The 24,952-nt window shown below is 41.5% G+C and overlaps 1 protein-coding gene across 15 annotated transcripts in view; it reads right to left on the bottom strand.

The window, feature by feature from the left end:
• The window catches only part of ANKS1B (ankyrin repeat and sterile alpha motif domain containing 1B), a 915,638-nt gene that overhangs the window by 25,764 nt on the left and 864,922 nt on the right, over positions 1 to 24,952 (bottom strand). For all 15 annotated transcript variants that reach the window (XM_081058249.1, XM_081058238.1, XM_081058246.1 and 12 more), the window contains 3 exons: positions 15,050 to 15,061; positions 14,056 to 14,142; positions 3,478 to 3,615 (listed from right to left, as the gene is read on the bottom strand). In XM_081058249.1, coding sequence (XP_080914375.1) covers positions 3,478 to 3,615; positions 14,056 to 14,142; positions 15,050 to 15,061 — 237 coding nt within the window. The remainder of the gene's footprint in view (positions 1 to 3,477; positions 3,616 to 14,055; positions 14,143 to 15,049; positions 15,062 to 24,952) is intronic.

Below are 24,952 nucleotides of genomic sequence, written 5' to 3'. Positions count from 1 at the left end.
TTTGCTCTAGTCTTTTCATTTTCATCTACCTGTCATCTAAAACTAAATATCACAAGCTGAATTTAGCATAGATTCTAAGAAATGGAAACAGGCACAGAAATCATAAAGTATAATATTTCCTGAAGTGTAGTCTGCAGAACACCACCCCTGCAAGGTGCTCTCCAAAACAGGCTACCATGACCGAATGAACTTGGGAAACAGGGCACACTCCACCCCCTCCTGGAATCTGAGCATCTCAGACTAGGTATGACCTGAGGTAAGCGAAGTATGTTAAACTCACATGCTAGCTTTTGTAAGGGGGCTTGGGCCTCCCTTCCCAGGCCACAGGATTTCTATGGGAAAATGTGCTGAATTTCAAATCTATCTCTCCGTAAACTAGAAGCATCTTAGACGTCATTGAATTTTCTTGATATAGCAGATAAACATTTTGTGACACATGAAAGGTCCACAAGATCAAAGTGGCAATAACTTTGCAATTAAAAATGCATATATACTCATAAATATCAGCTAAAAGATTAACTGTATACTTAGGGTATTCTTTTCTTTTTCTCTCCTTTTCTTTCTTTCCTCCCTCCCTCCCTTCCTTTCTTTCTTTGCCATTTGGGCAGCCCAGGGGACTGACTCTCAACAAAAGAATTTTAAGGTTTTAAGACTGGACTAAATAGTGAACTGCCCTACATAAAGACACAAAATCCATGATCAAAGAGCCTTTTTTTAGTGCTAGCAAAGTTTGTTGCATCTCAAAATTGCTCAAAAGCTCTGGTCAAGGCTGGTAGCCTTTGTTACTATTTTGGAAGTTAAACAAACTGTGTTCATCCAGAGAGGATTAAAATGGTAGATTTGTGGTGCAAGATGAAAATCCATTGGAGCTGATACCAGAATCCTAACCTAGTGAATGTCTACATTAAATCTAACATCTGGATGAAAAGATAAAAGATGAAGCAATTCTCCACATGATTTCCAAATGTTTCAGGGATATCATGTTGTTCCTAAAACTAAACAATTGACTGTTTTCCCCCCACATTTCACCTCAGTATTCTGTCATATATCTCTATATATCTATATGTATATCTACATCTACATCTATATCTACGACATGACAAATTTTAGAACCAAGGCAAATCTAAATCTCAAGGGGGCAGATGGCCAATGGGTATCATTTTTAGTTCAAATACAAAATGTTTTGGATACATTTATGAAGGCAAGTAAAAACCAATTTAGAAAGAAACGCTGCAATACTCAAGGAAAAGCTGGAATTCATCCTGCAAAGTATTGGAATATTAATATTCAATGAAAACACTGTAAAGAGACAATATACCAATGTGAGGTTTGCAGAGTCAATGTTTTCTTTCTATTGTTTCTATTTCATTTATTTATTGCTTCTACTTTTTCAGTTCTTTTTTGGGGGGGATCGAACCGGCAATCTTGGTGTTATTAGCACCACGTTCTAACCAACTGAGCTAACCGGCCACCCATACTTTTTCAGTTCTTTTACAAAGGCAGTGGGAAAACTTTGGACCATAAATACAATTTTGGCAAATCTATCTTATGTCTTTTAGCAGAAAAAGGGGCCAGGCTGCCCTTTGTGATGTCAGTAGGCAAGGAGAGCAAACAAGTAGGGATGGAACTAATATTGAACACCTATTATTTATGCGGCACCCTACATATGTTCCTTCATTTCAATCCTGATGAAAACCTGTGAGGTATAAATCCTTGTACCTGTTTTATACACAATGGAAATCAAACTCAGGAAAGTCCTGCAACTTGTCTAAGATCAGGGAGCTGTGCTGGGAGATGAACTCTGACCTGCTTCCTCCTTCTAGGACACCAACTCCCACAGAGAGAGGTGTTTCATGCCAACCAAAATATATGTGGAAAGAACGGAATTTTGCTGTTTGAAGGAACAACTGGCCCTTTCACAAAGATGGCGCTGATAGCAAAGAAGGAAGCCCCTGCCCCTCCCTAAGCTGAAGCCAAAGCAAAGGCTTTGAAACTAAAGAAAGCAGTGCTGAAAAGCATCCCCGGCCACAGAAAGAGAAGATCCGCACGTCACTCACCTTCCAAAGGCCCAACACACTGCGGCTCCAAAGGCAGCCCAAACACCCTCAGAAGAGCGCCCTCTGGAGTAACAAGCTTGACCACTGTGCCATTGTCAAATCCCCCTAACTACCAAGTCAGCCATGAAGAAGATAGAAGACAACATACACTGTGTTCATTGTGAATGTCAAGGTCAACAAGCACCACATCAAACAGCCTGTGAACGAGCTCTGTGACATTGACGTGGCCAAGGTCAACACTCTGATGAGGCCTGATGGAGAGATGAAGGCATATGTTTGACTGGCACCTGACTATGATGCTTTGGATGTTGCCAACGAAATTGAGATCATCAAAACTGAGTCCAGCTGGCTAATTCTAAATATAAAATTATTTTCACTGTGAAAAAAAAAAAAAAGAAACAACTGCACTTCACAAGAATGACAAGTTATGCTTAAGGTACCAGAAACCTAATGTTGAGATGACTTTAATCAACCGATGCCATGCAAACAAACACATCCAGAGATATTTAGAGTGGCCTTTGAGGGCTTTGCTTTGCCGTCCTTACTGTCACCACATGCCACTTTTATATTACTTTTCTCATGTCTCCCAAGATAGAAGGAATTTTTTCAAAAACTGAAAGGGATGAGCCACACGCAGCATGATACAATGCTCTGGGCATGAACCTAACATGCGTTAGAATGGTGCAAATTGTGCATTACGATGGTCCTTTGTTCATGGGTGTTTGTCAGACCTGACAAAGATTGTTTCTAGCAGCCTTACCCAGGACGTTGAACTGTGGACTGGCCTCCTGATAATATATTACACTGCAATTTCTATGTACTTCTTTAAATATGTGTATTTCAAATACACTGAGCACAGAAGAATTGTTAAAGCAACATTTTAGTTTATAATCTTCTGATTATAAAGTATTTCATGGTTACATATATATATATCTTAAAGAAAACCTTGGTACTTTGTAGAATTGGGTATAATAATCTAGATTTGTTTGGAAGAAAAATAAATTTCAGTGCCTCACACAAGATTTATGGTTTTCTGTATGGCAGCTGTGTAATTTACCTACTAACAATAGCAGATTATTATCCTCTACTATTTAGAAATGGCTACCAGAGAAACCAACAGACATAGTGAAGGAAAAAGGAGGCTGTGAAGACATTTACCGTCTTTTGATATCAGAAGAAAGGTAATTCGTCAAATCTGAAAAGTGAAGTTAGTAGTTGAGCAAAGACAGTTCAGATACTAGGTAGTAGTGGAGTTCTATAGACAAAGCTCAGAAAAGCTGAGGCTGCACTATCCCTTATGCGAGGTATACCTTCATACTTGGTAAACAAACCAAGCATCTTAATTATAAGCTGGGCTTTCAATAAAATCCAGGTACATTTGGGGAAATATTTAATCTGTCCAAAGAGGGTAGTTACTCACCACATCAAAGGCAGTAAACACGTGACAGTAGTGGTGATTTGACTTCAAATCTTTTGTGATATAAGCAAATGTTGAGAGATCTTCTGGGTCCTGGGCAGCACAGGAGATATTACGAATTTCATGTTCGGCAATTATGTTCTGGAAAAAAATAACATAAATGACCATTGTTTTCCTTCACAAACAAGCACATTTTAGAACCAAGGCAAATGACCTAAGAAGCGGCTGCTTTCTCCCTTTCTAGAATGTTCTAGACCAGCGACATTCAAAGTCATCCAACATCCTATCTGTGGGTACATGTACGCCAGGTCTGGAAGGAATGTTTTCATTTAATTAAAAATCAATCTAAAATAGTCATATCCTGGAACGGTGGTTCTCACCAGGTGCTATGCACAGAAGCAGTCTGGGTGCCAGACACTTTTTTTTAAAAAAGAGTAATTACTAATCATTTTACTGTTTCCATCCCGCACTATACCTGTAGATAGGCAACGCTGCCTCCTGCTAACTCTGTCCGGAAACTCTGTTCTGCACGCTGGGAGGAACTCTGCTCTGAGGAAGCTGACCCTTCACCATCTTGCTGCCCATTGTCTTGTGCCCTGCCCTCCTCCCCTCAGAGCAAAGGCAGATACAGAAGGCAACAGGCAGGTGGAAGCGTTAAGGTGCTGTCTCTCGGAGACTCCATGGAGGCTAAGGTGTGGGGAAGGGATGAGGAAAACACCACACTGCACTATTTAGGCCTTGGATGCCTTGCTTGATACAGGGCTCTGTGGATGACAATGCTTGACTAACTACACCCACTGTATATAATTATGAGTGAGTGCTGTGGTTATCATCACCTTACAGGTGAGGAAACTGGTACCCAGGGAGTAGAAGTGCCTTCCACAGGGCATATGGTGGAGCTGGGACTGAAATTTGGGGTTGTCTGACTGTAGAGCTCAGGCTCTTTCAAATACATTGCTATGCCCCTCATTCCCACCTCTCTCTCCTTGGTTTAGTATCATTTCACTTTTTCCTCTGTAGCATTTCTTCATGCCATCTCCCCCCAGCCAGCCCTCTTATCCCTACCTGCCTCTAAGAACAACTGGTGGGAGATAAGTGAGGAAAGGTTTAAGTACCATTATCCTGAAACATACAATAATGAAGGAGCATAATTCTGGCTTCCAGAAGTTTCCTTTTGCAAACTTCTTTGGAAACATAGATATATTTAAAAAGCAAAAAAATTCACATAATCGTGCAACTATTTTTTATCTTATAATATCCCACTTATGTTTTTTGTAGTTGTCATAGATATAAAATCCTCAAAACTTTAGTTACCCTAGTTACTTTTTAATTGCACAGTCTTAATTAACCTGTTGGCAATATAATGCTCCATGTATACCCACCAATGCCTAAAAACGTTTACAAAATGTCCTTCCCTACCAGCATCCCCGGCAAGTACTTCATGTCCCTCACTCTACTGAGCTGAGTGGCTGGGAAGCAATTACAGAATTAACACATAAAATAAAATAAAATTAAGACATTCTTCACCATGGCCCTGTATGTTGACAGTACATGAAGTGTTTTGTCAAAAATAACTCAAATTGAAATTAGAATCCCATAAACAAGTAACATTCTATTGCAAGACACAGTTTCAAAACAGAAGGTCATGATCCTTTTCTGACATTCAGATAGCATTTCTTCAAGCAGAAATCTAAATTAGGAACTAGGGAGTCTAAACATCAATTTAAAAATAATAAGATCTACATAGTCTTTACAGGTATGATGTTAACAGGTGCCGAGAGCCTCCACCATCATTTTAATTGGGGGCTGTCATTACCTCAGGAGGATTGTGTGGATTTGGTCTCCCCTGTCCAGGATGCACTGTTGCTGAAAATAGAGCATCAGTTCTAACTGTTAACTAAATTGGCATTTTGTGTTCTTGAGATCATTTGCTAGCATAAGGTAGATCAACTTCTTGGAAAAGTATTACAGTGAAAAGTGCCCTGTGATTTTTATTGCACTGAATTTCTTGAATCTTGTCAATTCACAAGATGCCACTCTTGATTTTTCAAAAGTGACAGCATCGTAGCCCTGGGCGAAACTATAAAGTAGGTAAAGTGTATCTTTGGAGGTTTCCCTTTATTGTGGATTGTATGCCTGTGTCCTCCCCAATACATGTCTGGAAATCTTGGCTTCTGATCAAAATGGTGGAGTAGGTGAACGCTGTGCTTGCCTCCTCCCATAACCACATCAAAATTACAACTAAACTACAGAACAACCATCACTAAGAACGGCCTGAAGTCTAGCTGAACAGAAGTCCTATAACTAAGGACATAGAGAAGCCATATCCAGACTGGTAGGAGGGGTGGAAATGAGGAACAGGCTGGTCTCACACGCATGTGTGGCAATTAAAAACCAGAAGGGATATCTCAGCTGTGGAAGTCCTCCCTGAAGAGCAAGGGGTTCCAGCCCCATACCAGGCTCCCCATTCCAGGGTTCCAGTGCCAGGAAGAGAAGTCCCCAAAACTTCTGGCTGTGAAAACCAGCAGAGGTTGTGGCTGAATGAGATGGAGGGCTGCTGGAGTCCCAGGTGTTCCTTGTAAAGATTCACTCGCTGAGGGACTCACTTGCTCTGTACTCCAGTGCTGGGGCAGCAGCTCAAAAGGTGCCAAGGACATTTAGGGAGGCAGTGAATTGTCAGGCTTCAGAGCAAGTGCTGCAGGGGCAGCTTTCTCCCAGACAGATGTGCTGGCAGAAGCCATTGTTCCTTTGTTGAGCCCTCCCCCAACCCAGTGTGCAGACAGAGGCAACACCATATATGAGTCTCCATCAACCTACCTAACACTGTTCATTCACCCCACCCTGGTGACTCCCTGAGATTCCACCCCACTCAACTTGTGGGCCCACGCAAGCCACTTCCAGTAGCTTTTCCATACGAACAGCCTCTCTTGGCTCATGCTGCTGACCTTCCTAAAATCTCTCAAAGGTTCACAAACCCCAAACAAGCAGCATCTGGCCTTGGTACGCCTTGTACCTCTTCCTAAGCAGCCCAAGCCCAGCACTAGTGACAGCTGGCCTCAGCTCACAGCTTAGCCTCTCTCAGGTACCTCCAAGCCCAACACAAATAGCAACCATCTGCAGATCACTTTGTAGCACAAACCAAATGACCCCGAGCAGAGCACAGGCAGCAACTGACCTTGGCCTGCACCAGAGTTCCTCCAAAGAGGCCTCAAAACCAACATACCCGGTAGTCAGCTTCAGACCACACTGGAGCACCACCTCTAAAAACGACATACCAGGGCAGACTGGGCAGGCACCAGAGCCCCATTAAAATGAATCCTGCTCTGTAGGATCAGCCCCTACACAACAGCTTTTCCACTGTCCAGGCCAGTCCTCACAACCAATCAACCAGAGGGTAAATCCCTCCCACTGATGTGCCAATAACAATCAAGTTTCAACTATAATAGGAGGGCACACACAACTCACACAAGGGGCACGCCTGGAGCACCCAGCTCAGGTAACCAGGTAGACTGCACCACTGGGCCCCATAGGACACTTACCACATAAGGCCACTCTACAAAGACCGGGAGACATAGCAGCCCTACCTAATACATAGAAATGAAAACAGAGAGGCAGCCAAAATGAGGAGACAAAAAAATATGTCTCAAATGAAAGAAGAGAACAAAACTCCAGAAAAATAAACAAAATGGAGAAAACCAATCTACCGGATACAGAGTTCAAAACACTGGTTATAAGGATACTCAATGATCTCAGTGAGAACTTCAACAAACAGATAGGAAACAAAAATGGAAATAGAAAACATAAAAAGAACCAGTCAGAAATGAAGAATACAATGACTGAAATGAAGACTACATGAGAGGGAATCAATAATAGATTAGATGAAGCAGAGGACTGACTCAGCAATTTGGAAGACAAGGTAGCAGAAAACACCCAATTAGAACAGCAAAAAGAAAACAAGAATTCATAAAACTAAAGATACATTAAGGAGTTTCTGGGACATCAAACATACCAACATTCGCATCATAGGGGCACTTGAAGAAGAGAGAGAGCAGAAATTGAAAACCTATTTCAAGAAACAATGACAAAAAAAACTTCCCTAACCTAGTGGAAATAGACATATAAGCCCCAGAAGGACATAGAGTCTCAAACAAGATGAACCCAAAGAAGCCCACACCAAGATACATCATAATGAAAACATCAAAGGTTAAAGACAAAGAAAAAAATATTAAAAGCAGCAAGAGAAAAGCAGCTGATTACCTATAAGGGAGCTCTCCTTAATATTGTCAGCTGATTTCTCAACAGCAACTTTGCAGGCTAGAAATGACTGGCATGAAATATTCAAAGTAATGAAAAGCAAGGATCTACAACCATGATGACTCTTCCCAGCAAAGCTATTATTTAGAATTGAAGATAAGATAAAGAACTCCTCAGACAAGAAAAAGTTAAAGGAGTTTATCACCACCAAACCAGTATTACAAGAAATGTTAAAGGGACTTCTTTAAGAAGAAAAAAAATATATATAACAAGATGGCAATAACTACATATCTATCAACAATTACCTTAAACATAAATGGATTAAATGCTCCAATCGAAAGAAATAGGGTGGCTGAATGGATAAGAAAATAAGACCCTTCCATATGCTACATACAAAAGAATTCACTTCAGATCAAAAGACATACACAGACTGAAAGCAAAGGGATGGTAGAAGATATTTCATGCAAATGGAAAGGAAAAAAATAAAAGGCTGGGGTAGTAATACTTATACCAGACAGAATAGACTTTAAAACAAAGGCTATCACAAGAGACAAAGAAGGACTCAGTGATTCTACTTCTGGGTATTTATCCAAAGAAACCCAAAACACTAATTTGAAAAGACATATGCACCCCTATGTTCATTTCATGCAGCATTCGTTACAATAGCCAAGATACGGAAGCAACCTTCGTATCCATCAATACATGAATGGATAAAGAATATTCCACACAAAGAAATATTACTCAGCCATAAAAGAAATTCAGTCTTGTCATCTGCAACAACATGGATGGACCCAGAGGATATTATGCTTAATAAAATAAGTCAGAAAAGACTAATACCATACGATTTCATTTATAAGTGGAATTTTAAAAATAAAATAAATGAACAAACAAAACAGAAACAAACTCATAAATACAGAGAACATTTTGATGCCTGCCAGATGGGAGGGGAGTTGGAGGGGGTGGGTGAAAAAGGAAAAGGGATTAAGAAGTACAAATTGGTAGTTACAAAGTAGTCATGAGGATGTAAAGTAGCCTAGGAAACATTGCCAACAATATTGTAATAACTATGCATGGTGTTAGATTGTTACTAGATTTATCAAGGTGATCATTTCATAAGTTATGTAAATTTTGAGCATTATGTTGTATACCTAAAACTACTATAATATTGCATGTCAACTAATTAAAAAAATTTTTAAATTATTTTTAAATAAAGAAATCTTAATTCCCAATGTGATGGTCTTGGAGGTGAGGCCTTTGGGAGATGACTGGGCCATGAGGGTGGACCCCTAATGCGTAGGATTAGTGCCCGTATGCTGAGCTAGCTAGCTCTCTCTGGCATGTGAAAACACAGAAGGAAGATAGCCATCTATGAACCAGGAAATGGGTTCTCCTCAGTCACAGTACCAACCTGTAGAACTGTGAGAAATAAATGTTTATTGTTTAAGCTACTCAGTCTATGGTAATTTGTTAAAGAAGCCCAAATGGACTAAGACATTTTTACTGTGTTTACTGACCCTCCCCCAATTTTCTGGACCCCTTGCCCCTGCCACTTCTCTATTCCCTAGGAGCCGAGGGCTGCCTTCCCCCCACCCACTTCTTCCACCCCTCTCCCTCCCCTCCAGTTCAAGCCATTGTTTCTCAGTCTAGTTGTGTAGGACACAGCTCCCAGGCCCATGCCGGTTTTATGAGCCTTGTGCTCCCCTGGGCTGAGGCAGTGGGTCACCAGTCGTCGGTAGGCCACTCACAGTTCACAGCATAGGAGCACGGCGCTCTCACCGCCTGAGCCACCGCACTGGGCTCCTAGGGCTGTCTTTCAACTGCCTGTCCAGGCTACCCTCCTCTGTGCTGCTGCATGTCCCAAAATTAGCCTCCTCTCCCATTGTTGAAATTTTTATTCCTGTGTTCCCATGGTCTAAACTAGAGGGGAGGCAGGCTAACACAAATATTCTATACTCAATTAAGAATATTTGATATTTTATCTTCTCAATTGGTACTTAAATAAGATGCTGTTGAATGAATGCATATTGAAGGTCTGTGTAGGGAGGTACTTTTGAACAGAACTTCTGTGGTGCTAGAATGTGGTAAAGACCTGGGATCTCACCACTGAAACACTGCCATTACTCTGATGTCATCATGAGGGACAGTTTAAAATTAACTCCTCTTATATTGCTGAACCTCCACATCTAAGCATGTTTTAAGGAGACCAGAGGTTTTAAAAAGGCTCAAGAGAAGGAATGGGGAGGGGATCACCTTGTCCCTTCTTTGGGATAGAAAGTTCGGCAGCTCAGTTCCCTTCAACAGGGAGAGATTGTTTTTCCACCTGTTGTCTTTCATCATGTCGAGAAACAGCTTAAAGAGGTGTCTGGCTGGCAGGTGTAGAACAGATTTTTGGTGCAGCCCATTAATAGGTTCTAAGAAAGATGTGTAATAATGAAGGGACGGAGCCTAGAAATCAGCTTCTCCCTGCTTTCCTTTCTGGGCTCTGACAAGTAGGGATTTCTCCTCAGTCTCTGCCTCAGGCCAGGCCTTTCCTGAGAGAACGCCCCTCTGGAGAGGGCCCCCCCCCCAACAGAAGCAGCAGCCGTGGCCCCGGAGAAACCGGAGACAACTGCAGGGTGGGGGTGCAGATGAGAAAGCATGTTTACGGGCTCTTAATTTGACTCCGAGATTCTCAGGAGAAGGATGTGTTATAAAAAACCAAACAGGAGCTTGTTTAGGCAAATATTCTAAATTATTTTGTGCCCCAATAAATAGCATAATCCCTGTTTGAAGTTGATATGCAAAACAAGTGAACAGAAAACTAGCGCGGGCACTGACTGTTCCTAATTTAGCAGGGTGGGAGGGCTGAGGAGGGGGTTGGAGCAACCCAGCCTCCGCCACACGCTGGATGTGGGGGTGATGTCACCTCTGGAAGATCCTGCTGACTGGAAGATGGGTCTGTAACTAAAGAGTTGTAGTCCTCTGGGCCGAATGCCATGCTACTGCTGCCTCTGGGCTACGGATCTGCAGAAAGCTGATGTGCTTTAGCTACATTTTAGTACCAAATCGATTCCAATTTCCACTTTTAATTCAAGATCATTTTCCACTTCTTCCTTCTTGAATCAGGATTAGTGATTCGTTTCCTAAGTTGCTAGGCAATAAATTTGAGTTTATAACTCCGCACGGAACCCTTCCCCTTGAACTCAGCCAAAGACACTTATTTATTAGAGCAAAACAGAAGAATTGCTTTTGTGAGAGGGTCCATCTTTCACACAGTCTAATGAGGGCTAAGAGGAACGGAAGAGTAATTAACACATAATCAATTATCCATTGCACTTCAAACTAATTGGTGGAAGGGAGCTGTGGAGTAACCAAAAAATGTGTTAGTCTAGGGGCTGGGAAAGTCAAGTTGTAGTTCTTCATGACCAGGTGGCTGTATGAGTGCAGGGCAGTGTCTCCGGGAAGGGTCTGAGGTTTTCCCTGACTCTACCTGTCCAGCGCAGGTGGAACTACCCCTCTGCGGTACCAGGTCAGGATTAAAGACATGCAATGGTTAGGAGAGGCCTGCTGAAGAATACAATACAGTAAAAACATCAAATATGAATGTGAAGGTGTGACTTTTGGTTGTGCCTTGTCATGGGTTTAGACTTCAGGTATGTCTACATGTCCCACGTTCTTCCCTTCAAATCAAAGTGGTCATCAACACACCACTTCCTTGGGGAGAAATCTCTGGTACACACTGACAGCAGGACTCTGGAATTTATCAGTCTCCTCCTTTCCTGCTGTGGGCGTTAATTGGAGGTCGGGTTCTGCCATAGAACAAAGTGGCACACTAAGATGCCACTGCAGACATTGCTAGAATCTAGATGTATGAGAACAGCTCCTTCCACATCATAACTTGAGGCTGTTCCTTCAACTAACGGTCCTCCAGGACTTTTGACACCAGTCATTGAGCCCCAGTGGTGATAGTGTTTCTCAGCCTTTTACAGTCCAACTCCACCAGTGTGCCCTTTCTTCTATCCTAAAGACAATCTCTCTCCTTTGGCTTCTCACACAGCAACTACTAGACTATCACCCGAGCCATCCACTCTCTCCCTATCCTGTAACACTGGGGTAGATCAGCTACCCCAGGTCACTGGGATGGGGACCCTCTATATCCATCAGCATTGAAGTAATGTCCCCAAATTCCTGAAAACTCCAGGCACATGTCACACAGTCATAGAGAGGCTGGCTCCACCTGCCAGCAACATATGCTTTTGCCTTTGCCCTAGAGTTTAAAACTATGCTGACGACCGTAGTGCAAGGACTTGAAAGATATGCTGACCTTTATTTAATGTCTTTGTCTACACAGAACTATCTTTTGCATATCTTTCGGTGCTCATACTTCCAAAGAGTAGTCATCTGTGAGCAGAGCTCCATGGGTAACTCATGGATCTAATTATTGGCAATTGAAGCAGAAGTGTCTCCTCAAGGTATAAAAGATCGAGGAGGGCTAAGGCCCTTGATGTATCCATAAGCAAAATGCAACAGAACTGACAGCTCTCTCATTCCTCTGATCATGGAGAGTGGGTTAGAGAGGATGCTATTTATACAGACACATCCAGTTGTATCATCAGTTTCATGGTATGACAGCCTTAAGACTCTGGGAACTTCTCAGGGCAAATACCACTCATGTAAAAATGGTCAGAATCGAAGCCTGCTAATCTGAGAATTGTTAAACTCATACACTGAAAACTCATATTCATGGTTTTCAAATGCAAATGGGGGTAGAGACAGTTGTTCCAGGTTAGGGAAAGCATCCAAATGCCAAAGCCTTTCTTGAAATGTAGATACAGTGGTAGCAATGATATCTTCAATGAGAGTTTCATGAAGTCTTGAAACTTTTTAAACCTAATCTAAGGATAACGTAAGTTTATGCACCAGTAAATATGCTTCCAAGAAATAAAAAAAGCAAATCAACTGGGATTTTTCTGACAAAGTCTCCACAATTATAATCTGACAACAACAGCTGCCACCAAGACATTGCAGAGTTGAAACGAACAGGCATCTGACTCGGAGATGCTTTGAATGCTGTCACCCAGCATGACTGTGCTTGGGTATAGGCATTCTGCTTGATTTTCAGAACTGTTCCCAAAACTGGGAGGGTGTTTTCCTAAGTAGATTTGGGGAGCTTTGGCATATCTGATGGCTAATGCCATAACCTCCTTTGTTACAGAAAAAAAAAATCAAGAAAACTTCAAATTGGTTGAGTCAGATGCTCAGGTTTCTGACCCAAGAGTCACTGCCCATGGGACATCCCCCAGTATCTGAATCTAGCTGCTCTGGCCCAAAGATGTCATTGTTTAAGTTTTATCTGTTCCATGACTTTCTTTTCTCTTTCTCCAAAATGGAGTGGGTCCAGGTGGGAGGTCAGGTGGGCAGTCCAGAGAACAAATGGTATTCACCAATGGGGATCGCCTCATTTCCCCTCCTTCCACACTATATCAGTTGGAAGGATGTAGAAATAAAACACGTGGACATTGCGGGGTTTTGTGAGGAGAAGCCAGTCAGCTTTGAGTTCCTGGAGAGCGACAGTGGTCACACCCAAGCTTTCTAGTCTAGCCCCGGCACGCCGTCATCTCCCCCAAGAAAGGAATTCTAGGACACTGTTTCAGTAAAATGCAACCCAGTTGTCCACACTTGACCTTGGGGACTTTGTCTTTCCACTGTGAATGCAAAGTCCCACTAGAGTCCCAAGAATGGCCTGGGCTTCTTTTCTGATTGCGTCTCTTCAGAAAACAATACAGTTGAAACTCTCTTCCATCTCAGTAGCTGAGAATTATTACAATTACGAAATAGCAAAGTCAGAGGATGTGTCCCTTGTGTCAAGTATTCATCGCATGTATGAAAAGAAAGGACATATATATCTCTAGAGAAACGGCAAGACAAATGTTTTAGCCCTTCACCTGGTAACAGTTCCTCTGATGGGAAAATGATAACACTGCTGCATTTTCATTCTATACGTAATAGTTTTCTCTGTTTTAATGTTCTTTGGATCCAGAGAAACATGCCAGATAACAAGTGGCCACAGTCTATTAGAGATGGCACCATGGACCAGTGAAAGCAAAATATGTATAAGAACCCTAGATCAAGTTCCCCAAGTAAAATGTGCCTTTCTGTATACTTGTCTGAGTGTGTGTGTGTGTGTGTGTGTGTGTGTGTATCTGCTGTTGTGTTTAGGGAGCATGACGCTGGGGCTGACGATTAAAACGGGGGATGTTGGGCATGATGGGAAGCAAAGGACGTCAGGGCATACTCGTACTCAGGACTGTATCTGGTGTCTAAACCACAGCGACGTGTGATACCTACCTTATTTGTTGCGTCAATAAATTTGACTCCCTTATAAGAGACTGAAAGAATAATAGTAGGGACCTTCTTCATTTGCTCTGTAGACTTCTGAAATTAAAATTAGAAAGCTGTTAGAGCAGTTGTGTTGCATGGCAACTGAAGCACATAATTTTTCCTTTTGAAAGATAAACATGAGTTCAAGTTAAAAACCACACACACACACACACACACACATCAAACACGCACCAAACACACTCTAATTTAAATGTATGTCTCTCTTCTCCTGGGCTTAGCTATGGATTGGGCTTATAAAGTGTCTGTCTTGCACTTGAGGATCTAAAAAGAGCTTGTTCTGCTGCTTCATGTGGGTGAAGGAATCCTCCTTTCCCCTGACACCAAAGGGAGAAATGAACAGCCCTGTCTCCTACTGCAATTTCAAGCGACAATGCTTTTGACTAGAGTTAAACCATGTCAGATTTAACTCCAAGGGTGAGCTTAGCATTAACAAAATATATGCCACCATGCTTCCTTTTTTCCTAGTCACTCTCTTTCTTCAAGGCACAAGGTATGTCTGAATATGTATTTCAAATAGGGACTTACAGGTCATTGTGAATTTTTCTCGAGCCTGGCCAAAGCTGTGAAAGTTGGTAGTACATTTATAGCAGACTCACTTGTGACCCCCTAGAATATAATACCACTCTGTAACAATTAAGCCCCCCAGGAGCAGTCTGCATTTTGAGCGACAGCAAAATGGGACAGTCCAGGGTACCTACTTTGTGGTAGCACTGCTCTAGTCCCTTAGGCTAAGTTCTTACGATAAACTCTCACACTGGCTTCACGTGCTTAGAATTTCCAGCTTCTCCAGTTTTATGCATCTGCAAAGTTTCTCTGTCAGTTAGGGTGTGCCTTTTTTGTTTAGTTTTATCACTCGTCACAGGTCACCAACAGTCTGTTTACTTTATTTCCGACTATGGATACCCCCTCGTAATCACACTGAACACCAAGAAGAACCTACCTGGCAGTTAGCCTGATGGATTTTCCAGACGAGAGGAGGTGAGCACATCACAGGAAAGAAGATACATAAAAAGGTGAGTGGAAATCACTTCAATAATTCACCAATAGCATAAATTCATTAAAAAGTAAACAGAGCATAGGCATTACAGCGATACGTAGAGGCAGTGAAACTGTGATTTTAAAATGCTACAGGCTTTTACAGACCCATCTCTCCTTTTGTTTTTCTGTTTTGTCCTCATTCTGTTTACTGAATGGCAGTCTTATGACTGACATGCAAGCACCTCCCACTTGAGTGTTCCACAACCAGCTGTCATATGTATGTTAAGGGAATTGGGAGAAAATATAAACTGTCTGGATTTCTTCATCTATATTATTCAATTTTCCATTTTTAAATTCTGACATGTGACCAGAATTAAAGAAGGTTTTTAGTTGGATGGTGGGAATGAAAGTCACTGAACTCAATAATGGTAATTACATTGCATTTTTCACTTGAGCCATCGAAACCATGTTTCACGTTGTCCTGATTTTGACACGTTTTTGATAGTTACTATACCTGTTTCAAAGGTAAAGAGAATGGATTACTAAGAGTATTACCACTTAATATTTATTAAATGTTTCATACAGTAAATAAAAAAGTAGCTCTCTTGAAGTGGTTTTTAACTAGTTTTAGAATTACCCAGACTCATGAGGTTTTCTTGTGTGTGACTGCCAAAGAGATATTATGGAATTGGAATGTAAGGTTAGATACACTTTCATCTTTTCAATGCTTTATCCAACCAACTCTTAAAAACATGCAAGATAAATCAAAGGCAAGGCTAGAAGAAACAACACACCGTGTGGATTTTAAGGCAAAGCAGTGGCTGAATTCTGGAAAAAGAGGGCTATGGCAGCGCAGACAGTAGTTTCATGCACCGAATGTGCATGTGTATGAAGAGTTCTTTGCAAAGAATGACAATGGATTTCAACAAATCATCTTGTTCATCTCTTGTCATGAATACATTCTCCTGAGCAGATTTATTGGTAACATGAAACAATACATAGCTAACATAAGAGTAAAACACCAACATTTTATTTAGTATTAAAAAAAATCCCCAAAATTAAAAATTAGAAAAACACATTTTTCATTCATTTCAGCAACTGAGTGGTTATACGAGGAAGCCCACTGAGCTTACTGTTGGAAAGACTCAGATCTACTTCAGGAGCTGTCACATAGACCTCAAATTGCGTGTAAGTTGTAGTCTGCTGAAAGTGGCTGTCTGAAGTGCCGTGCTGAGAAGGATTCTGAGCCTGTGTCTGTGCTGGCTGGGCAAGAGGGCGGGGAGGGATGTCAGCCATGGGAGAGGGAGAGGAGGAGCAGCACAGGAGCCACGCATGGCTTTCCTGGCCTGGTCTGATACAACGAACAGCTACAACACAAACGCTGACAAATGTGACAGAGAGATGAACAGTGTCTCCAGAGAACTCAGCTGGGAGAGTCTCATTTTGCATGAGAGGGTGAGGCAAATCTTCATTCATTCATTCATTCATTCATTCATTCACTCATTCATTCATTCATTTATTCATTCAACAAACACTGATTGCCTGCCATAGGTGATTGAGCTGGCTCTTAAAGGATGATTAGGAATTTCCCAGGTGGCCAAAAGAGGGCAGAAGAGGCAGAAGAGGGCAGAAGAGGCAGAAGAGGCAGCAGAATCAGCGTATACATACACACATGCCGGGAAATAAGAAATAACGTAGTGGGTTTGGGTAATTGGTGGGAGAGGGGGCTGGTATAGTAGGTTTGGAAGATTGTGACTCTGCAGAGCTAGGATCCGCTGGCAGCTTTTCAGTAGGGAGTGACACAATCAAATCTGTGTTGCAGAGAAGGATCTGGTGGTTGGATGGCTGGAATAGCTAGAGGCTAATTGCAGGGAGGCAGGGAGCTGTGGTGCAAATTCAAACACAAGTCTACGCACCTGCGCTGAAGTAGAGGCATGGAGGAATAAACGAGGGAGCCACGATTCTGAGGAAGAATCCAGAGGATGTGCTAACTGATCCACCAGAGAAGACGAGTGAGCAGGAGAATGTCACAGACAAAGAGGCCATTAACTGGAAGGGGACATGCTTTTGCATGAAATCCTTTTGAATGTGCTCAGTTTGATAATCAGGTGGAGATGTCCAGGAGAAAATTAGAAATAAGAATCAGACGTGGAAATCCATCCATATGGAGAGGGTGGCTGGGGAGACGGGAGCAGAGGCTCAGGAGTGAATCAGAAGAGGGCTAGGAACCACCCCTCAGGGAAGAAGGTTAATCCTTGAGGGCTGGGGCAGAAAGAAGAGTCAATGAGGCAACCTGAAACAGAGTTGGAAGAAGCCTGAGAGCAGTATCACAGAAGTCACGCAGATTCCTTAGAAGGTGGGGGCAGTGCCCGATGCCACGAGGACTAAAAAGACCTAAAACCCTGTGCCTAGCGCAGTGGCTGGCACACAGAGGAACGGCTACTTTTGCTGGGTTGCCTGGGTGAAATCTCTGGCGTTAGCAAGTAGAAACATTTGTAAGTGCTGATCTGATTAAGAGCAGCATCATGAGAATGGTGGCAGCAGACAAGACAAGAACGCAGTGCGCTGTGCCATCAGTGCCCGTGAAAAGGAGTGGAGCGCTTGAACAACAGATAGGTCAGGACGTGCTCTGAGGCTGAAATGAAGGCATCAGCCGTGATTTCTGTCCTGACACAAAGATTCCACATCATTTACCCAGCCAGAAAAGCAAAAGGGTGGTCATTTCTTTTTCTTCTGTGGGTGCCAAGAATCCCTGCTTTCCTCCCTGGAGGCAGCACTGGGGTGGCCCTGACGCAGGCTGCGGACAGGCCTCTGTGAATGGCAGTGTTGGGGGTGGTCATGCAGTGTGATCTGGCACCTCATACGGACATTGCTGCTTGAGTTCCAGAGCACGCACTGCCAGGCAACACTGGTTTCCATGACCTACCTGCAGCTTTGCTGGAGAGCTAATGTTCCCAGATGCGTATGTTCAAAATTCAAGCCTTGTTTGTGGAAACCAAACTCTCCTCTTCAAGCCCATATCCCTAGAAGACGCTCAGGGCAAATCTTATGTTATGGTTCTCTTTTGTTTCTAGTTGCTTTTTCCTATGCCATGTTCTTTGTGGAATTTCCGAGGTTTCCCAGAGTCCTCAAATTCGCGTCCCTCAGAGACAGATTTATAGGAGACTCATTTGTAATGAGGATCTCTGGATACTAGGCAGCTGAATACTCCTGGGTAATGCCCCCCAATTCACCTAACCTCTACAGCAGCTTGTTCTCCTGCTAAAAGTACTATGGCGCTATTCAACGGTACTTTGTTCACAATTTCCCAAATTAAGATGATCATCCTTTCATTATTCCAAGAGAAACAATATTTAGATAGACAGAGATATTATATTTCTGAAATCTAAATAAAAAGCAATTTTTGAATCTTAAATTTAAAGCCAGCCTTACGTGTAGCACTTGGGTTTGTATTGTCTGTAAGCGTTACACAGAACAGGGGTCATAATTTCACCTCTGGAGGTGGATGTGTGGACTATTGTTCTCAATAGGGAAAGCAATTAAACACTTTTAGAGCATTTTTTTTTTAAGAGGGATTTTTGGATTCACCAAGAACTCACCATCTTTTTTCTTTTCCTTTTCAATTCTAAATCATGAACTGCATGGAATCTTTGCATCAAGTCAGAAATCACCACTGGTGCTTTTATTTTAGCCGTAAAGCACGTCCTGAAATAAATCGTTTCTCATTTTCTAATGCAGAATCAGCAGTAAGAGAATATCCTTTTGAGAATGCAGGGACGATCTCAGACCGTGACGTTCACAAATGTGAATGAGAGCAAAGAGGCTTACGACTGGGAGCGCTCAGATCTAAACTGCAATGTTGGGTTTGACGTTTACGTTCCTAATAAGAATCATGTGTGCCCCATAATCAGCACAGAGAGGGAACAGTGAGGCAGGCAGTGAGGATGACATCACTGACCCTTCATGCTTACAATACCCTGATCATTCCCCATGCAGACCAGGGAATAGATTTCCAAATGGTCTTCTGCCATCCAACGTATAGTATATTTTTAACCTACACAGGGCTACCCTGAGAATGCTTTCTCGTTAGTCAGTGCTGAGTCATAACTATTAATTTTGCCGTGTAATATTTCCCTTAGTTTCAAAGTTTAATTATTATATTCAGTTTCAGCAATTAAATTATAATAGGATCCAACAATTATGTTTGGTAGCCCTAAGTGACTTTCAAATGATTAAAAAAAATACACAAAGCAAGCATTATCATGGTGATTTTGTATGCAGCGAAATTAGCTGTCCTGGGGTTATAAGAGATAAAAAACAGACCACAAATCAGCAATTTGAAATGAACTCTTACCCATCGGAACTCAGTTTAAATGTCACTTTCTGGGGAGATCCTTGTCTGGCCTCCCAGACTGATGGAATGGCTTTCCTCTTGTTCCCTGCCTCCACGCCATGACCTCCGGCCTGTGTCCTGGGGCTGTCTGTTTCCCTCATTATACAGGAATTGAGGATGGTCCATACCTTTCTTGATTTGCCTCCCCCATAATAACTAGCACCTAGTCTTAGGTTGCGCCCTATGAAATTGCCATTTTTAAGGGTCAAAATGGCTAACTCTGAGCGATTTCATAGGATTCAACTGAACAGCTGCTGAAATCCATGACTGTTAAATGAATGAGCAAATGATCTCATGTGTGTGGTAATGAGCACGAAGCCAGCTTTCTAACGAAGAACCACAGTGCCAGCCTCTCAACACACAGAGAGCTCAGCAAACTGTTCAGAGAGCATCAGTGCCCAGAGCGAGGCATGGAGGCCTTGGAAGAACTTGGAAGAGAACCACAGATATGATTAGAGATAAAGCAAGAGATTCCTATGAGGTGGCAAAAGCTTCATAGATCTTGAGATTTTTCAGCCTCAAGGAAGAGAAGGGTTAGGTCTTCATTTTGACAACAGGACTTCAGCTTACATTGCAAGCATGGAGATGAGAAGGAAAGACTCTTGAGAAGGCTGAATGATTACTAGGGGCAGCTGAAACGATCCTCCGGACATCTTTAAAAATAGTTTGGATTTTCATCTGTCACTAATGACTTAGGGGTGTCTCATTTGGCTGGGAAATAGGCTAAATGACCTCTCAAGGGCTTTTCTGGTCACAGAAATTCTGACACAAAGGCTGGGTGAACACAGAACCTAAGACCATATGACAAAAACAGTGGGCAAGTGGCCATTCATAGTCCTCCGGCAGAAGACACAGCTGTTGTACCGCCAGTGTCCCTCACACCCGGGTTGAATCTGGTACAGCGCAAAGTGATGTCCTCTATCTCTATTCCTGGAGCCCCAGCGGGTTTCCAGGTATTGAGGCAGAATGATTCTACCAGAGCAGCCTATCTACACAGCAGCCTTACTGGAATGCCCAGAGGCCCGAAGCAGTGGTTCCCAAACTTTCCAGTGCATATGAATCACATGGAGGGCCTGGTAAATAACTCACTATTGGGCTCCACCCCTAGAGTTTCTGATTCGGTAAATGCTACTGAATATCTGTGTCTCACCTAAATCCGTATGTTGAATTCTAACACCCAATGGGATGGTATTAGGAGGTGGGGCCTTTGGGGGTGATTACATCATGATGGTGGAGCCCACATAAATGGGATTAGTGTGCTTATAAAAGAGGCCTGAGAGACCTCCCTTATCCCACCTGCCATTGGAGGGCACAGGTGAAAAGACAGCTGTCTATGAACCAGGAAAAGTGTCTCGCCAGACACTGAATCTGCCAGTACCTTGATCTTGGACTTCTCAGCTTCCAGAACTGTGAGAAAAATACATTTCTCTCAGTATATGGCACTTTTGTTACAGCAGCCTGAACGGACTAACACTGTAATTCGGAGGTAAGGCCTAAGATTTTGCATTTCTAACAAATTTCCAGAAGCGGCTGCTGTTGCTCGTCCGGGAACCACATTCTGAGAACTTCTGCTCTAAAAATGCAGTTGATCAGTTTGATTGAAAGTTACTGTCGGAACCGCTCTCTGCTGCTATCACGTAAACTCAGTTGTACTGCGTCCTAAAGTAATTCAGAGAGAAGGTAATTTATCAAAACACACTATTCTCCACTTGACAAATGATTTCCCCAAATCTTTAGCACTTAACTGCAACTCTTGGTCTTCAGAGCAATTAACAAGAATTATTGAATTCTTCCATGATCGCTCAGGGACTGCGAAAGTATAAACCATTCTTCATATGAAACAAAGAGTTCAGGTCATAAAGACAGATTTTGGAGTTACGTCTGGAACAGATGTTATCACAGAGAGATGATAAGCCCAGGGGTCAGGCTGAAAATGTGTGGTTTCTCATAAACGTTCCCCAACTCTCCCTCAACTACCATGTTTCCCCGAAAATAAGACTTGGTCTTATATTAAGTTTTGCTCCAAAAGACGCATTAGGGCTTATGTTCAGGGGATGTTATCCTGAAAAATCGTGCTAGGAGTTATTTTCCGGTTAGGACTTATTTTCTGGTTAGGTCTTATTTTCGGAGAAACACAGCTGGAGCACATCCAAGGTATTAAGTATATGCCCTAGCGAGATGTGACAAGCAAATGTCAACAGGTTTTTGTGTACTGGAAGAAACTTTTTGGAAGGCACTTTGGCAATTCTTACCCATTTTCAAGTTGTGTATACATACCCTTTGATCCAGCCATTCTATATTTAGTGGCTTATTCTAAGGAAATAATCAGACCAGTTTAAAAGATTTAGATATAGGGTTGTTACCCTTAGTATTGGTTATAATTTGAAAAAAATTGGAGATGGCCAATTGACCAACAAGGGTAAGTAGTTAAGTTTGGTTCAGTTATGAACTGGAATATTGATCAACCAACACAGATAATATTGGGGCTGAGTATTTATTAAAATGAAAATATTTCACATTATATTATTGTGTTTAAAAACAGATTACAAAACAGTAGGCACAGAATATTTCCATTTTTATTTTTTTTAATAGAAAAGTGATGCCTATGAATGCACAAATAATCAGCCTGGAGAATTATATACAAACAAGGTGTTAACAGAGGATGTTTACCACATCTGGATGGTAAAATTACAGTGGTTTTTATTTCTCCTTTTTGTACCTGTTTAAAATTTTTATGATCTTCTAAGTTAAAAAAGCCACCTGTATATGTGTGAAAAAACACACTGACTTTTTCAGTCCATCACTTATACTGTGTTTCCCCGAAAATTAGACCTAGCCGGACTATCAGCTCTAACGAGTCTTTTGGAGCAAAAATTAGTATAAGACTCGGTTTTATTTTACGATAAGACCTGATATAATATAATGTAATATAATATAATATAATATAATATAATATAATATAATATAATATAATATAATATAATATAATATAATATAATATAATATAATATAATATAATGTAACATAATAATACCGTGTCTTATTTTAATTTTTACTCCAAAAGATGCAGTAGAGCTGATGGTCCGGCTAGGTCTTATTTTCGGGGAAACACAGTAAGTACAACTTCAGAGTGTGTGTGTGTGTGTGTGTGTGTGTGTGTGTATGTGTGTTCATCTTTAACTTATGAAGGGGCTCATTGATAAGCTCCTTCCTGCAGGGGGCACTATCGTGCAGTAAGTAAGGGCACAGGAGGGTACAGCTTGATTTCATGTCTAAGTTCCACCCTTTTGGAGCTGTGTGGTTAGGTATTTAACCTCTCTATGTCTTAGTTACTTCCTCTGAAAAATGGGTATGTTAATATAACATCTACTTTGTAGAGTTGTTGTGGGGACTACATAATTCAGGGCCTAGCATGTAGTGAACAGCAACAGATTTAAAGATTCCTGTTATTCTGAGGATGAACACTTTTATTTAGCTTTCTAAAACACAGCACCCCACTGGCAAAAGAGTGCAGAAGCAAAATCGAAGTTTGTGAGCATAATTGAATAATCTCTGGGCTACCTGCTGGGCTGGCAGTGAAATGGTGTTTGCAACAATGAACATTCAGCAGAATAACATATCTGGACCAATGACAGCTGACTCAACACATTTAGAAAGAGCTTAAGACAAGTGGGAACTAAAGACGGAAGAGGGTATTATATTGGAGGAAAAGCGAGTCACACGAGCAATAAAAACAAAAATAAAAAATTAAGACAACTGAGGTATGAACAAGATGGGATAAGATAGTTGGAACTGTTTAGTCTTCTGTTGGGTAGACCCCTAGGAAAATATTCACAAAGCATAAAGTGCACATGAACACAGCTCAGCAATGAGGATTTAGAAATGTAGTTGTTTCTTTGTGTGTAGTACTATTTTAATACACACACACACACACACACACACACACACACACACTTACGAGCTTAGATCTCTCTTTACCTGGCTTGCTTAGTATTTGGGAGAGAGTGAAAGATAAAATACTTGATTCTTCCGTGAAACTTGGGCAACAGAGACTTTAAAAAAACCAATTGTTTGTAAATTTTTCCCAGCCTGGTTCCTAAGAAGTAGTCCCTAAATTATTTCTGAAAGTGACAATTCCTCATAGAAGGGATTTGTATAAGGACTGAAGAACTAAACACGACTTTAGTTTAAATCTTTTCTAAGGAAAGAGGCTTCTTAATTTAACATTTCCATCTAATTCTAAACTAACTTTTTTCAAGCTTTCCAATCCATCCTCCACCATTAATTTGTTTTCTTGTAAGCACAGAAAAAAAGAGTCTTCACACTTCAATCAATGCACAATTATTTGGAAAATTCAACTTTAGAATTGCTTCCAGATCGACAGTTTAAAAATCATACAAGTTAAGGAGAACAGACTCAAAAACAAGTCTGAACTACGCTAAAACTTTAAGCCCTTTGGGAAATGAAGGTTCTAAAACCGAAATACACCAGAAGATTTGCTTATTCTTAACTTCAAGATAATTTTAAAATACTTCCTTTCTTACATCAGGAAGGCAGATATCTACTTTATTGTAGTTGAACTCAGATATTTTTTTCCTTTCAAGAGAAATTTTCTTGAGCACAAACACGTGTGACCAATACTAACCATTAACTATGGGATTAGACAAAGTCAGATTTCAAAGAGTATTAAATTGAATATAATGGCACACCTCTTTCAGTAGCAGATGTTTCCTAATGGTGTATTTAATAAGGAAAGTAAGAGTGTTGTATATTAGTGACAATTATACCCTGGGGCAAAATTCAGGAAGGGAGGCTGGCGTATGTGTACGTCTAAGGAGGCACAAGAGAATAGCACAACCTCGTCTGGCCAGAGCAAATCCCTCATCTCACAAACACTGTACGTCTTAGAATCTTTGAAGTGGGAGCTATTCATACCAAAGAGAGTGCTGAAAGACCAAAGCAACAAATGTATTGTTTCGGAAAGTTCAGTCCTGTTGACACATTATTTAAAACAGGCAACTCTCAATCGATTTAGGAACAAATTACCACCCTCAAGAATACATACACCATCTATGTACAGTTTTCATTTCCTCTCCCTTCAGTGTTCAGAGAAAACCTGGGTAATGACTGGGGTACTGGCATTATAGCTGGAGAAAAACAAATGAAATAATCCAAAGTGAATCCATCCATCAATTTACCTGTTTTTCAAACATTTGGAGGAAGAGGTCAACACATTTTGAGACTATACTGAACTAGACCCCTTACAGGCATTAGTTCATTGAACCCTCACAAGTACCTTATGAGGCAGCTATAATACAGCAGGCCCCGGGGATATCATATATTCTTTATATGGTTCCTGCCCTGTAAGGGGCATGGGCATCAGTAACCAGATGTTTATGCAGGCTCGGGGCCCAACCACCATAATAAAGCAAGTACTAATCTTTTTGCTGGTAGAGGGTCTTGCCTTCAATT

Source organism: Rhinolophus hipposideros (assembly GCF_964194185.1).
Source record: "Rhinolophus hipposideros genome assembly, chromosome: 9".
Taxonomy (NCBI): Eukaryota; Metazoa; Chordata; class Mammalia; order Chiroptera; family Rhinolophidae; genus Rhinolophus; species Rhinolophus hipposideros.
Note: the sequence above shows the minus strand (reverse complement) of the source record. Positions and strands in the feature narration are given on the sequence as shown.